Genomic DNA, 16,178 nt, shown 5'->3' with positions numbered 1-16,178 from the left:
AGCTTGTTTCAAGTTTCATTGAATGGCATAGTTTGGTAAAACCAAATACAAAGGACAGTCAGAATTATAGAAAATCTTATATGAGATGCACAGTGACCTTATTGAGTGGTGTTGAAAATTATTATTTAGATCATTGATACGCTTTCTAAAACTATACCATTACACAATCAATGTTTAAGGAAAAAAATGGATGACCTGGTTTCTTACTATAATTATATAAGCACACTTTTATACACAACCTCAAAGGAAAAAAAATCTTGAATGACACTAACCCCTTTATGTTAACCCTTTAAACTCGTATGAATGGATAATATACAGTGAACCCTCGTTTATCGCGGTAGATAGGTTCCAGACGCGGGCGCGATAGGTGAAAATCCGCGAAGTAGTGACAGCATATTTACCTATTTATTCAACATGTATATTCGGACTTTTAAAACCTTCCCTTGTACGTAGTACTGTTAACAAACCACCCTTTAATGTACAGAACACTTAATGCATGTACTACAGCACCCTAAACTAAAACAGGCACAAATATTAAAGGCGATTTTATATCATGTGTTTCCTAAACACCTGTTCAGCTACTGTGCTACTCATTTTCTCTTAATGGGAGAGATGGAAGATGCCAGGAGCTCTTGAGGAGGATGAATAGTGGATTTATGCCTAGGGTCAACTGGAGGAGAGGATGACTTTTCCAGCGGAATCCTAGGAGTACTGGTCAGTTGAAGAGGTGGAACACCTCCCACAAAGGCGTCGTAGATTGCTCTAACCAGGGCGTTGAATCACGGTTCTTTGCCTACTGCGTCGCAGACCGAAAGGTCTTCTGAGAGGATCGAAGCTGAGGGTTTCTGAAAAGGTAGAACATTCCTACCTGGATCAATCAACAACTGGACAGAAGAAGAAGCAGATGGCTGCGGCTTTGGAGGTTCCACTTTACGGGGGAGCGGAACAAGGCATCTTTTCTGTTTGGGCTCTTCCCGAAGGGGAGTGTCAGGAGTCGTCCTTACAGCGAGATGTTCTTGGAGAGCGGTGATCGTGGGTAGATCTGTGGGAAACAGACTTATGCTCTACGGGTAAACGGCAATCTAAATCTGATGGTCGGGCGGGCCAGAGAATGAGAGGAAGAACTTATATAAGGCGCTTGCAAATGGTGGGTTGCCGAGTGCCTATACCCTAACGAGCGATGGAAGCCCAAGAAGGAGTGTGTCTGGCCGGCTGTCTTCGATGTAAAGGAGATCACCCACGGTCTGGCGAACACCTAAGAAATGGCGAGTGGAGAGTCACAGGAGAACTAGGCTAAGCTGGAGACCGATGAGCAGCTGTCAAATGACAAGCTGCTGGTGATCGGCGTGAAGCTGTCGAACGCTGGGTGGCTGGCGACTGGCGAGCTGCAGGAGAATGATGGGTAAGTACTGATCACTTACTAGTAGAAGATCGACGAGTCGGTGGTGAACGACGAGCTGCCAGAGAATGACAAGCAGCTGGCGAACGGTAAACCGTTGACAATCAACGAGAAGCCAGAGAATGATGACTGCAAACAGTCGGCAAACCACGAACTGCGGAGCTCGATGAGCAGTCGGAGAATCCGGAGATTTTATGGCGGCTGGTGAACCATGAACAGCTGTCAGGTGGCGAAAAGTTGGAAAGTGACGGTGGACAGGCGAACGCTGCAAGGCTGGTTAATAGCGAGTCCGATAAGGCAGGCGAGGGTTGGGAACCAGAAGGCTGTCGGTGAGGCTAACGAGATTCTTCATAATGACGATCTCTAAGAGAGAGCTGCGCCCGAGGTGACAAGTGACTAGGAGTGCACGAGTAGCAAGATCCTGGCAAGAGACAATTCTCTGAGGTGGATTATCTGATGGACGAAGGAGGAGAGCCAAAGAGACGTCCCTTAGCCAGAAGCAAAGGAGAACATCTTAAGTGACAAGGAGAATCCTGGACTCTGTGAGCTCGACAAGGATGGTGAAGGTCATTCGAAGGGGAGGACTGCTCAGTAGGAAGATCTCTGGAAGATCTCCGCATCGGGGTCTCTATGGGGGACCTCACTCTATGACGAGGGAGATGCCCACCCACAGGAGAAACCAGCCTCAGACTTTGCTCTGCCCCTAATGGAAGAGTCTGCACAGCAAGGGAAGAAGCGGAGTCTTCGGCAACAGCGATGGTGGAAGAGGCAGGTCAGAAATCGTCAGCAGACACAACAGACGACACCTCAAGATCACACAAGCCCACACTCAGCAACGATAATTCAGGCCAGGTGTTGTCCTGGTCACAACTCGTACCCGGCACTTAGGACACAACAGATGCGGGTCCATATCAACGGATAACATAAAGTCCAGCAGGAGCGGCCCTCAGGTCCTGGGCAGGTCCTCATGAAGACGGCCAAGAAGAGAGCACACACACACACTGAAAAGAAAAAGCAAAATAAGTGATTAGTTAGCAATGGCAAGTCAATAATTTGTGAGGGGGAAGAGCGGCAACATCCTTTCCCCTCCCGAGGCAAAAGCAAAGCAGGTTCTCAGCCCAGGAGTATGTGTGAGCGGGGTAGCAAACTAGCGGGTGGGTGGTTAACCCTCACTAAAAATCTAATGGCTTGTTTTTCAGCTTTGCCGAAAGCAATACTCCCTATAAATAGCGTTGGTTTGTATTTAATGACGGAACAAACTTACATTAATAAGCTTCTATGTGAAGTATAGTACTTTACAGTGCAATACCTCTCGTTATCATATGACATAGAGACCAGTATAATGTTGATAAAACTATGTAATCGATTTTATTTTTGTTAAGAGGTGTGTTATTATACATACAGTAAGTCTGTATGGATACAACACAGTTCCTATTAAGGAATTGTATTTTTTTTTTTTTATAGTTTCATTTTATCATAATATTTATGCACTCCATGTGTTATTTTTAGTCCTAGCTGTGTCCATGCCATAAAGTGTTTTTATGTCTTTGATTATGACTTTACTAATGTATTAACAATGGGGGTGACTTTGCTGCTTACATACAGTACACTATTTAGGAGTGGTCAACCTACATCAAAATATGAGTTGCTACTTATCGCAGGAATTGATCTTATTTTTATCCCAAGGACCTAATATATATATATATATATATATATATATATATATATATATATGTATATATATATATATATATATATATATATATATATATACATATATATATATATATATATATATACATATATATATATATATATATATATATATATATATATATATATAACTACATATGTCTGGGTTTATAAGTAAATATACTGTATAGGCTACATAAATTGTATACTGTATATGTATGTGGGATGAAAGAAATTTAATGTGTAAAAATTAAATAAAGTGAGAAGTTTCATATGATCTATAACATTTTGTCTTATACCTCTACAGGTTTAAGCAAGCTATTGCTGAAAATGAAAGGAGGAGACAGCAGGAAGAGCAGGCAGAAATTCGAAGAAGAATGCGTGAAGAAAATTCTGTCAAACGCCGACCATCTTCACAAGGTACAAATTTAATTAATGGTCGTATTTTTCATGAATTTGAATATAATGTTACAGTATTCATATTACCATATCTTGCTAACAAGATGTGTAGATATAAAAAGATACTTGCATAAGCTGAAATAAGTTCAGCCACCGAGTTAGGTTATTGACTACTTGTCCTCAGACCTGATAGAAGTTACCTTCACTTACTGGGAGTAATATTATCTGCTTCATCTTGCTATTAGAGCATTTTCTATGATGAACAAGGAAATATCCAGTTTCCAAACTGACTTTCTTTAAATCAATTATTCACAATGTCAAGTTCATTTTCTCCTATGAATGTAATGTATTCACCTTTCATAAACAGTATTTTATCTATTGCCGTTTTGAAGAAACTTTTCTTACATAATAATTGTTGCAGCTTAGCTAGTAATAATAAAAACAATTGTTAATGACATAACTTTTTGTAAGATAAGTACTGTAAGTAATATCCACTTTGTCATAGATTGTATTGTTATACTAATGAAATTTTATTAATATTAGGTGGAGGACAACCTCGACCTGGTTCATACAGTGGTTCGGAATCAGAAGTCAATATCATGGAGAACTTGCTTTCTGACATTCGTTCAGGCTTTACACAGCGAAAATATGCTGAAATGGCTATAAATAAGGTAAGATATTCAAGATTCTCTTTAATGTTATCACAATTTGAGTCTCCAATTTTAGTTGCTATTAGATTATATTTTACTGGTTTTTTGGTCATGTCTTTTTGAGGATTGAAAGTGAAGTACTTGCTGAAGGTTATGATAGTCTGAATTTTGAAAAATGAATAATTTTCATCTGTTGATAAAACTTTGAATGTACTGTTGAAAAAAGGGACTTAAAAAATTGACTTTATCATGCAAGATTCACATTATTCTTAGATTAATTTATTAGTTCAATTATATGTATTATTTCTATGGATCTCCTCTAATGTTCTTATTGCATCTTCTCTGGATGGTCAAATCTATCAACATCTAGACTACCCCTAAAACTAAAAGCTTTCCCATTTTCTTTCCTTTTGACGTATACTTATGCCTCAAGTAAACTAATTAAACAATCTAGCAGTTAATGTTAAGAAGTGAAGTTGTGCACATCACAGAAACTTTGCCTTTTTCAGTCTGTCTTGCATCAGTTTGACACAGCCCTGTTCTCCAGTGTTAGGTTTTGTTAGTTCATTTAAAGATGTCTTCCTCCAGATTGTTCAAGGGAATTGTTTTTAGGCAAATCATGATCCATATTCTCCATGCCTCGTAATGGGAACAGTTTTGTTATTTAAATAACCGTTGTGAGGAGTGCGTAAAGGACGTTTCTATGGTTACCTACAGAATTAAAAGTTAGAAGCGCAAAAGGAAACATGATTTTAGTTCGGAGGAAATCCAAAAAAAGATTAGGCTAGTTGGTTATAATGGGGGAAGAGAACGGTAATGACATGACAGCACTGAACTCAAATATAACACTTAACCAATCAAGTATTGACAGTGGTGAGCTTTTAAAGTTCTTAACATTTGTAACTTCTTTTGTGAAGCTCCACAAGGCAAGCAAGTCTTCACTTATTGGCAGTAATTCTGATTTTATCTTCCCTGTTTTTGGGCTCAGCCATGTCGTCGTGATGGAAGGTTCCTTTAGGCAGCTTTCTAAGGGATATTTAGCTACAGTGATACTCCCAGAGAATTAAACATAGGTCTCCAGAATTGTAACTCCTGGCGTGAGGATCCTTAATATAACTTTAAGGATATCGCATAATATCAGGGGACGTAATTTTTGATACGATACATGGCAATCTTCACCCCGAATAGATTTTACCCTTTGAGGGGGAAGAGTGGCGAAAATGAAGGGGAGCCGTTATCAAGGATACCCGGTGGATCCCCTCCCTGTACTACTACAGCGCCTTATTCCTTTTAAAAGTAGCATTTAAGCACGGTGCTCTCCCACACTTTTCTCAGTTTTGTTACTATTTTCAAGGAATATTATCATCCAATCTCCAGCATCTTCAGCCTCTGGAAAGTTGAGTATTTAATCTTTCCTGTGTATAATTTTTAGCTCCCTTCTCACACGTGAATTAACATAATTTAGTGTGTGTTAAGTGGAGCACTGCCATCCCCGGAGGCGGCCATTTTAAGACCGCTGTCGCACGCCATAAATGCTTTATTTAGTTAGTAGTGCGACGTTCTTGGTATTTAGCTATAAAGAATTTTCTAGCTAGTTAGGCAAAATTATACTAGTGAAGATCAAAATTACACATATATAATATTTCCTCTTCCGAAAATAACATTCTCTCGTATATGATAGGGACTGGGTGGTATCACTCATAGCCGAGATCCCCACTCGAATTAGGCTAGCCTAACCCGTTTTAGTGTACTTTAGTAACGTTATCCCCCGTTTAACTTCTAGTATCGTTTCTATTAATTCGGTCGGGGATATATATATCCCCTAGAATTATTGGTATAATTCGATACCCTTCTCTTCTAAAGAAAAGTGGATAAACCCTTCTTCCCCCCCTGAGTGCCGCCTTCCCAGGCGACAACCCTACCTTCCATCATCGCCATCAAGTAGTTCACTCCGGCTTAACTGGGATAGGGTTTTACTGTCGATTCTCTTTGCCGGCGAGTATCCCGGCCTTGAAATATGACAGTAACTCAGGGTGTATTGTCTTGTTGCCCACAACGTTATCGACAGAGGAATAGTAATTCCTCTGAAGGCTACAGCGTTGTTGACAAAGGAAGCTAGACTTCCCTAGTGTACAACCGAAAGTGGGCGGTATAATTGCCGCCACTTTTCCGGGAAAGGTTGAGCCTGCCCTGACGGCTGCCAGTAGGAAACTCATTATACTGTTGAGAATTCTTCAGTCCTCTCTTGGACTGCCATCCACAAACCTTGTAACTGGTAGTACAGCCAGCAACAGAATTTGTGGCTGGATGGAAGCTAGAATCAAGGTATTCCTCCCCTTCCATTTGAATTCTCATTCTGGGAAGAAGGCTGTAGAGGCAATAGTCCCTACATTCCCAATTATTGTACTAAACTATAATAATACGGGAGTCCTTCTTCCCATTCTTTCTCTCCCCCTGTCATCTAGTGCCGCCAGGTACTAGCCTAACCCGATAGTATACCGGTAAAACTACAGTATAAGACAATACAGTAGCCAGTATTCGTGCAGTATAATAATACAGCAGTTAGAAAACTACAGTATATAATGATACAGTAGTATAAAATTTCCAACATACTCTGTGTATCCTTTCACAGTCCATTGTTGAGACCAAATTTGATGTTGAGGTGAAGTATTCCTTCAACATCCTCATGAATCCTAGATTATCGCGACTCCAATAATTACCATTCAGTATTAATAGTCTACAAGTGGAGGAGTTAGTGCTAATATTCACTGACTCCGGCTCTACGTACGAGAGTTATTCCACTCTGTATTTTCCCTAATAAGGAAATTAAAAATATTAATATTGGAGGTGGTCACAACAATTACCTGGAGAGGAAACACAGATCTGTCTCTTTCCTACTTCTTTTCTAGCTTACTATCCTAAGCTATTATAAATAATAGTAAGTAATACTATTAATGAAAATGTGTATTTATAAGCATGTGTATTTATATCAATGATATAAATAGCCTTATACTCATTTCACCCTTTCTTTCCTTACAGGAGGAGCCCAGGGTGAAGTGTGCAGTCTTGTTCTGCAACCACAAGAGTAAGGACTTTTGTGGGCACACGATGTGCAGCTCTCATGCCCCCTGCTCCATCGCAACTGAAACCCTGAGGTATTGGGACCTGAAGGGTTGCACTGTCTGCTCGGCTCTGATTACTGAGGGATTTGGTGAAGATGTCACTGAGACTATGGAGTCAAGGGATACAGCAAGAGAAACTCTTCGGAGGTGGGTAAGAGGGTTCCAAAAGAACTCCGGGACCTTACCTGCCTAACAAAGCTATGAGATGCCTCCTGTTCCCTAAGGCCCAATGCGACACGTATGTGCCCCAGGTACAGGCCAAGCCTCCCTTAATCCAGCTGACGGTAGAGGCGGACATTAATAAGGCACTCGAGGGCATGGACATCCACCAGGAACGGATGTCAGAGGTGTCTACCGACACCGAAAAGGACCTGCAAGAAGATCCTGAAGAATAGGTGGCTCAACCACCCATGGAGGAAGAAGGATCCGTATCTACGATAACAGAAGACCCTCAGTTTTCTGTGATGGCATATTAACCTGTGCCGTCAATTTCTTCAGCCCCAACTCCCCATCTTGAGCCGCTGATAGCCAAGAGCGAGGCGCTCCTAGGACAACTTCAGCAGATGATGGAATCGTTCCGCAAGGAACAACAGGAGATTAGGAGGGAAGTAAGAGAAGTGAAACGCCCGGGCACTTTCAAAGGCTCTCATAGGCCTATTAAGGTCTCTGACTTACCTCAATGCTCCGAAACCAGCCCCTGGAGATATGCGGAGCATATGCCCATGATGAATGGGAAGCTGTAAATCTCCGAGAAGTTGGGGGCCAAACCCCTTGAAGATCTCCAATTCTGGCCTAACATATAGGTATACCCAGATTGTTACGTGAGAATGCGGGATGAACCAGCATCTCGTGAGGAGACGGAACCAAAAGAGGTCATGGTCTTTGAGCATGACAAGGCGCAGGCTCTCTTGTCCAAGACCCTAAAGAAAGCTGGCTACACCAACTCCAAGGTTTCAGCTTTGAGCAAGAAGCATCCTACCTTCATTGCTCCTTCCTCCAGAGCTTTCCCCTTTTCCGTCAAAGCTCTTGCCTGTGTATTGGAAGCAGTTGACGTGGGCAAACCATGCCCAGTGCTAGAGGAATGCAGACCATTATCTCTAGCCATGCCTACCTGCGAGAAGGAATGGAACGAGGTTCATCTAACCTTCTCAGTCTCTAAACTGGATCCGGAGATAGCAGGTCAACAGTTCAACGAGAACCTTCCAAAACTGCCAGAGCATCTTTTGAGAAGGGAACAGGAGACAAAAGAGAGACTAGCCACTTCTTTGTCTATTCAGAACTGTATGGAAATGTGTGCAGGCCTTTCCAATATCCCAGATATGTACTGTACATGGTTCCTAGCCAAGACTTATATGGGTACCCTTGTCGAGGACATGTACGCTTTTGTTAGGTCTAGGGCCTGGAGAGAGCATGTGTTTGCCGCAGCAACGGTCAGACACGAGTCCAGGAAGCTGATCACTTCATGTATCTGGGGCAAGGACTTCTCCCCAAAAGAAGTGGGTCAGGAGGTCATCGCAAAAGCCGCCACGGAGAATAGGAACCTTCTCCAGAAGTGGGGCATGTCTTCCAAGAGGAAATCATCCTTAGATGCTGGTCCCCAACTGAAAAATAAGAAGATAAGGAAGCCACGCAGGCCTGCACAGCATCCAACCATGACCATGACCATGATCACAGTGCCTTAAATGATAGCTCAGCCGCAAACCACCTTCCAGATGGTGCCCCAGCAGCTGGTAGCTCAATTGCCGGTGTTCAATCCAGGCTTTGAGAGGCACACAACTACCTTTCCCCCCAGAGGTAGAGGCTTAAGAAGAGGCTCCTCAAGGAACCCCTCAAAGGGTAGACGAGGACGCGGTCAAGAAGGTAAATCCCCAGGAACATCTCAACAATGAGATGCCCCAGGTAGGAGGAAGACTCTTCCACTTTCGGGATCGTTGGACCTTTGATCCCTGGGCCCACAGCCTAATCAAATCCACCCACTTTTCCTCAATTCTTCCAACACTCCACCCCCTTATTGGAAGAATATACCTCAGAACTCTTGAACAAAAAGGTAATAAGGAAAATGAAGTCCATCAAATTCCAGGGAAGGCTGTTTTGTGTTCCCAAGAAGGACTCGGACAAACTCAGAGTCATTCTAGACTTGTCTCCACTCAAGAAGTTCATCGAGAACAAGAAGTTCCGGATACTTACCTTGCAACACATAAGGACCCTATCACCGAAAGGGGCGTACACAGTCTCAGTCTCAATAGACCTGGCGGATGCTTATTGGCACCTACCAGTCAGCCGCCCCCTCTCCTCCTACCTAGGATTCAGGCTACAGAAGACAAAATATGCCTTCACAGCCATGCCCTTTGGGCTAAACATAGCCCCAAGGATATTCACAAAACTTGCGGATACAGTCGTCCAACAACTGCGCTTAGAAGGCATTCAGGTAGCAGCATACCTGGACGACTGGCTGGTGTGGGCAATATCCAAGACAGCTTGTCTGCAGGCAGCCACAAAGTTGATTTAGTTCCTAGCACCTAGGCTTCAAGATCAACCACAAGAAGTCTCGCCTTTCTCCAGCTCAGGAGTTTCAATGGTTAGGAATCCATTGGAACTTGCAGTCATACTGTCTTTCCATTCCACCGAAGAAGAGGAGAGAGATAGCAGGATCTGTCAAGAGACTACTGAAACTCAAGAAGATTTCAAGACGCCAACAGGAAAGAGCACTGGGCTCTCTCCAGTTTGCAGCAATGACAGACCCAGTGCTAAAAGCACAACTAAAAGATGCGTCAGGAGTCTGGAGAAGATACTCATCAAACGCTCGAAGAGATCAACAAAGATTGACACCGACCCTACTGCGAACACTCCTAAGGCCTTGGTCAACAGTCAAGAGCCTGACAAGAACAATTCCCCTACAACCACCTCAACCTCCAACGGTAATTCACACAGATGCCTCACCGGAAGAATGGAGAGGCCATTCCCATCAAAGGAAAGTGCAGAGGAATTGGTCGAACCAGTTCAAAACCTTTCACATCAACATCCTGGAAGCTATGGCAGTCTTCCTAACATTGAAGAAACTATCCCCTCGCAGATCAGCCCACATCAGACTGGTCAAGAGCAGCGAGGTAATAGTGAAATGTCTGAACCGACATGGATCGAGATCACTTCACATCAATCATGTGATGTTAGGCATCTTCCGCCTGGCAAAGAAGAAGAGATGGCACTTATCAGCAGTTCACCCGCAAGGGTTCCCTAATGTGACAGTGGATGCTCTATCCAGGCGAAAGCCGATAGAGACAGAATGGTCCCTAAATGCAGACTCATTCTCCTTCATCTTAGAAAAAGTCCCAGAACTGCAGATCGACCTCTTCGAAACGAGCGACAACAAGAAACTACCTCGATATGTAGCCCCTTACGAGGACCCTCAGGCCGAAGCGATAGATGCCATGTCTCTCGATTGGAACAGGTGGAATCACATCTATCTGTTCCCACCAACCAATCTCCTGCTGAAGGTCCTCAACAAGCTAAGATCCTTCAGAGGAACAGCAGCAGTATTGGCCCCCAAATGGCCCGGAAGCAATTGGTTCCCTCTAGTTCTAGAACTGAAACTGAGGCTGTTCCCTCTACCGAACCCAGTTCTATCCCAACTGGTTCAGAAGTTGACTGTTTACGCTTTATCCTTGAGAACCAAAAACCTACATCTCATGATTTTCTCGCCTTAGCAGCCAAGAAAAGGTTCGGGATCTCGAAAGTGGGTTTCCTTCGTGAAAACAATGAAACTGACAGAAATTTCAATAGATTTCTGCCTCTCCTTCTTCATCTACCTTCATGATCAAGGCCTAGCTTCCACCACAATAACTGCGTGTGTCAGTCGGCTTTGACTAGACCTCTTCTTTACGACGTTCAGGTGGACCTTTCAAGTGAAATCTTCAATAAGATTCCGAAAGCATGCGCTAGACTCAAACCAGCAACCACTCTGAAGCCCATATCATAGTCTTTGGACAAAGTCTTGCACTATGCTTCAAATTTGAACAATGAGGATTGTACCTTAAGGATCTAGCACAAAAAGTGATATTCCTGTTGGCTATAGCCTAGGGGCTAGAGTTAGTGAAATAGTGGCCTTATCCAAGAACGAAGGCCATATTCAGTTCACAGAAGAGGGAGAACTGAACCTTTTTCCCGATCCTACCTTTCTCGCCAAAAACGAGCTGCCCACCAAAAGCTGGGGTCCTTGGAGAATCTGCCCTCTGAAGGAAGATGTCTCTCTGTCCTGTTCCCTTGAGGTCTATCTTCGAAGAACTTCAGACTTCGAGGAGGGACAGCTCTTCCGAGGCGAAACCTCAGGATCGAACCTAGCCCTAAAATAACTAAAGACAAAACTCACCTACTTTATTCGCAGAGCGGATCCTAACAGTACACCCGCAGGTCACGATCCAAGAAAAGTTGCTTCCTCGTTGAACTTCTTTCAACACATGGACTTTGATAGACTCCACTCATATACGGGTTGGAAATCACCCAGAGTCTTCTATAAACATTATGCAAAGGCAGGTAGTGTTATAAAATCTGTTGTCTAGTGCTGCGATGAACAGTGGACTGTTTTGGGACTTAACAGTGTATTGACTGAACAGGTGTTAGCACCTTCGAGTGTAATACCTTGTTAGTGAAATCATTACGGTGATTTGTGGACTGTTCTATATAGGCGCAGAATCTAACCAATAACACCAGTGCCGTGTGAACATTTGTACACTGTGTTGAAGCATATCCAACATCTAAGTGAAATCAAACAATTTAATTTCAAAAATTGAGTGGCATTTACCAATGAACTAATATATGTAAATTCTTCCCATACAGGTTATAATATATATATATATATATATATATATATATATATATATATATATATATATATATATATATATATATATATATATATATATATACACATACAGTATATATATACCAAGATGTTTAAATATGCAGGATAGATTCTTTCTAGTTATACATTGCAAATTGTTTTTATATTTTGTCTATGCAAATAAAAAACTATATAAATGTATGTATCTGCGTCTTCTTTGCCCTTAAAAGTACGAATAAAATTGTCCAGAGCCCTTTTATTTTTCCTAAAATAAAATCTTGTTAGTAATATTTCTAAAAGAACAACTTAGTAATCTCAAGAAGTTTCCCTATTGTTCCTACAGAAATACAAACTTTGAATCCTTATAGTCGAAGTCGACAATTTCCCTGCAGTGGGCAGGAAGCCCAAGTTAGTTCCAAACTTAGCGGATATGACAAATATCAGTAATGTCATATATAAGGTCTAGAAGACCATATAAGGAACTCATTCAAAGTAAAGGCACTTATACAAACCCACAGATATAGTACTTTCAAGTAATTCTCTGTTAAACTCCATCACGACGACATGGCTGAGCCCAAAAAACGGATTTTGAGCAAAGCAAAAAATCTATTTTTGGGTGATATGGCCATGTCGTCCTGATGGACCCTCTCTTCTTTCATAGGGAGTAAAACAACTATGTAATGAAAGACCCCACCCGAAACTACTCTATCTGCGGCTATTCCTGCTTAAATGCAACAAGGAATAAGGTGCCGTTGTAGTACAGGGAGGGGATCCACCGGGTACCCTTGATAACGGCTCCCCTTCATTTCCGCCACTCTTCTCCCTCAAGGAGTAAAATCTATTCGGGGTGAAGATTGCCATGTGTCGTATCAAAAAATATGTCCCCTGATATTATGGGATATCCTTAAAGGATACTCACGCCAGGAGTTACAATTCTGGGGACCTATGGTTAATTCTCTGTTAGTATCACTGTAGCAAAATATCCCTTAGAAAGCTGCCTAATAAAGGAACCTTCCATCAGGACGACATGGCCATATCACCCAAAAATAGATTTTTCGCTTTGCTCAAAATCCATTTTCTAATCCTAATCTAACTTCTCATGTCAGGTCTAGAAGCAATAGTGTTCCATTCAGTAAGGATTCTAATGATGCACATGTTAGAGATTTGAGATCCTCTCTTCAAGCTACAAATTCTTTAATCCTAACCACTCTTTTGGACTCAAGAGTTGATAGCCTAGATGCTAATATCCCTCCACTCGCTGAAATATGATTCCCCAAGGACAAATGTATCTGATAAAGTTTCCGCTAACACCGAAAAGGTTGTATCATGCTTTGGATGGAAGTGAGCAGCGTTTGTTTATAAACTCAGCCACTAACTCTTAAAAGGATAAAAGTAGGCACTATTACTTCTACTGCCAAAATGGGTCTCTTGAAAAGCAGATGCACAGCAGTTCCCATGCAAAGATGTAAAAAACTGGAAAACCAGTATGTAATGTCATAGTTCATCCTTTTGAACAGGAAGACAAGGATGAAGAAAGCAGAGGAAGTGCCTGAATATGGTGAGGTATCTCCCTTTAAAAACCTATGTAACCTTATTGGTGAAACACATCTAAATAAGCTGCGATGCAAGTTCTGATGCTGCTTATTCTTCAGTCTTTGGAAATAGCTACTTCCAAGACTATTTATACTCTTCAATTCTCCCATTTCATTTAGGTTAGATTAAATAAGTTGTTATCTCCAATAAAAAGGAATGGCTGGTAATTCTGGTTCTTATTTAGAGTTAACGTCTTTTGTACCTCAAAGATGTTTTGACTTGTTCATTTACCCAATCTTGTTTTAGATTACTATTTGATTACAATTACAATTTAAATGCAGCATTTTCAAGTTGGTTTACTATTCCCCAAAGCTTGAGGGGATTGAACCACAACAAATTTACAGTTCTCGTCCCCAAAGCTTAAGTTGATCAACCCTTAACAATTGTAGCTCTAAAAGTTTTTGGTGGAAGCACTCAAATGTTCTGGGGACTATAAAGAAAGAAGATTGGATGATTTAAATAGACCTTTCAAGTGCATATCTCCACATTCCAGTCATCTCAGTTCGAGAAAATACAGTACCTTTGTTTTCTCAATGGGTCAAAGGTTTATCAATTCAAGTAACTATGTATTGGTCTCAGGATAACAACCCCCCACCCCCAAGTGTTCAGCAGGATAATGGTATCCATTACAAAGTGTTTAGGAATTTTGGGGTTGAACTATTGTCGGTTATACTTGGACAATTGGCTATTTGTGAGCGATTCATTGGAAAGGATTCAGGTTCTGCAAGTATGGTTGCTCAGGTTACTGGATTGCTTGGGGATCCTGGTCAATTTGAAGAGATTTCTTCTGGTTCCAGCTCAGAAGATTCTATATTTGAGAATGATAATAGTAACAGTGTATTTTCGGGTTTTTCTGTTTGAGAAAAGGAGTGAGTCCTTGCGTCTATTGTTAAAAAAGTTCAAAATGTCGTAGCGTATATCAGTTTAAATGTGGATGATACTTCTATGGACCATGATATCCTTAGAGTAGTTTGATTCGATGGAAAGCCTAATAGTAAGGGTTTTCCAGTTATTGCCGCTACGGTAATTATAATCATAATAGTAGGGCGTAAAATTAAAAATCATGTAACAATTTACAGCCTTTTACTCACAAGAATCAGTGCCAAGGTAAACGAGCAACCTCATTAACCGCATATGGAAATTTTTTTACAAAGTAAATACATCCCATCCATACCCTAACAGTCAGGGGAACCAAGCAATAATCACACAAGGGTTGGCACTGGCCAATCATCAAGAACTCGTGTGATAAATATGTGTGCCCAATTCTTTGGTGACAAAAGGGCAGTTTCCAACCTTCTAGTCATATTACCATATTTCCATGGAGGTATAGCTCTTGAAATCTACTTCAACTTATTCTCATCCCCAGAATTCAAGTAATGTTGATAATATCACAAATTTTTTTACGAGGCAAAAAGACCTTACAAAGAAGTGGATATCTTCCATTAAGGGGGCCGGCTGGCTAAACGGATTTTGAGCGAAGCGAAAAATCAATTTTTGGGTGAGGTAGTCATGTCGTCCTGATGGAAGTTCCTTCGTTAGTAGCTTCCTAGGTTATATTTGACTACAGTGATATATCCCAGAGAATTTACCAAAGGTATCCAGAATTCTAACTCCTGGAGCGAATATCCCTTGAAGATTTTTAAAAAGGGATATCGCATAAAATCAGAGGACGTATTCTTGACACGTCTCATAGCTATCTACACCCCTAATAGCGTTTTCGCTTCGAGGGGAAAAAGTGGCAAGAATATAGGAGCGCCGTTATTAAGGCAACGCTCCTACCGTACTGTAAATAGGTGCCACCCCGCCGCCTCGTGGCGCCATCTAGCTATTCTTTGTAGCTTTGTAGGTGTAACAGATACAGTATATTAGGGAGGGAATCGTTATCCTTTGTCAAAAGGAGGGTGGGTCCATCAGGACGACATGGCTACTTCACCCAAAAATAGATTTTTCGCTTCGCTCAAAATCCGTTTTTTGGGCTCAGGCCTTGTCGTGCTGATGGAAGTTTACCAGAGCATTAATGTATTGGTGGATTTTTAATAGTGCCGTTCATCTCGAGATAAGTTTTCCTTTTTGGGCCTCAGGACCTAGAGACACTTGATGTTACCGTTAAAACGTCATTCAACTGATCATATCAGATGTCAGTGCTTCCTGCCCCCTACAGGGAAGAGTCTGGGTAGACTTTAGGAAAAACCCGAGAATTGTGAGTTCAAGGAACAGACTAGCAAACAGTTTGTATATTAGTGTCGTCATATACGTAAAGCATAGATTGTACTTAGATGGAATTGATCTGTGTAGGTTACTAAAGAACCTCCCGAGTCTGGATGTTGATAGAGACAGACAGGTTTATATGCATGTAGGAAACCTTAGTTCAGTAAGATAGACAGTTTATTACAATAAGTCCTTACCTGGTTGCTCGGAACAGTAATAATCTCAGTTCCTGGTGTTTTCCCAGATAATAATAGGATCAAAAGATGCTCTGACATATA

The 16,178-nt window shown here is 41.6% G+C and overlaps 1 protein-coding gene across 3 annotated transcripts in view; it reads left to right on the top strand.

Annotated features, from left to right (window-relative positions):
• LOC137655558 (uncharacterized) overlaps positions 1-16,178 on the top strand; it is a 454,428-nt gene that overhangs the window by 348,753 nt on the left and 89,497 nt on the right. For all 3 annotated transcript variants that reach the window (XM_068389471.1, XM_068389460.1, XM_068389465.1), the window contains 2 exons: positions 3,399-3,511; positions 4,034-4,161. In XM_068389471.1, the coding sequence (XP_068245572.1) occupies positions 3,399-3,511; positions 4,034-4,161 (241 nt within the window). The remainder of the gene's footprint in view (positions 1-3,398; positions 3,512-4,033; positions 4,162-16,178) is intronic.

Source organism: Palaemon carinicauda, chromosome 1 (assembly GCF_036898095.1).
Source record: "Palaemon carinicauda isolate YSFRI2023 chromosome 1, ASM3689809v2, whole genome shotgun sequence".
Classification (NCBI taxonomy): domain Eukaryota; kingdom Metazoa; phylum Arthropoda; class Malacostraca; order Decapoda; family Palaemonidae; genus Palaemon; species Palaemon carinicauda.
This window is presented reverse-complemented; position numbering and strand designations above follow the sequence as displayed.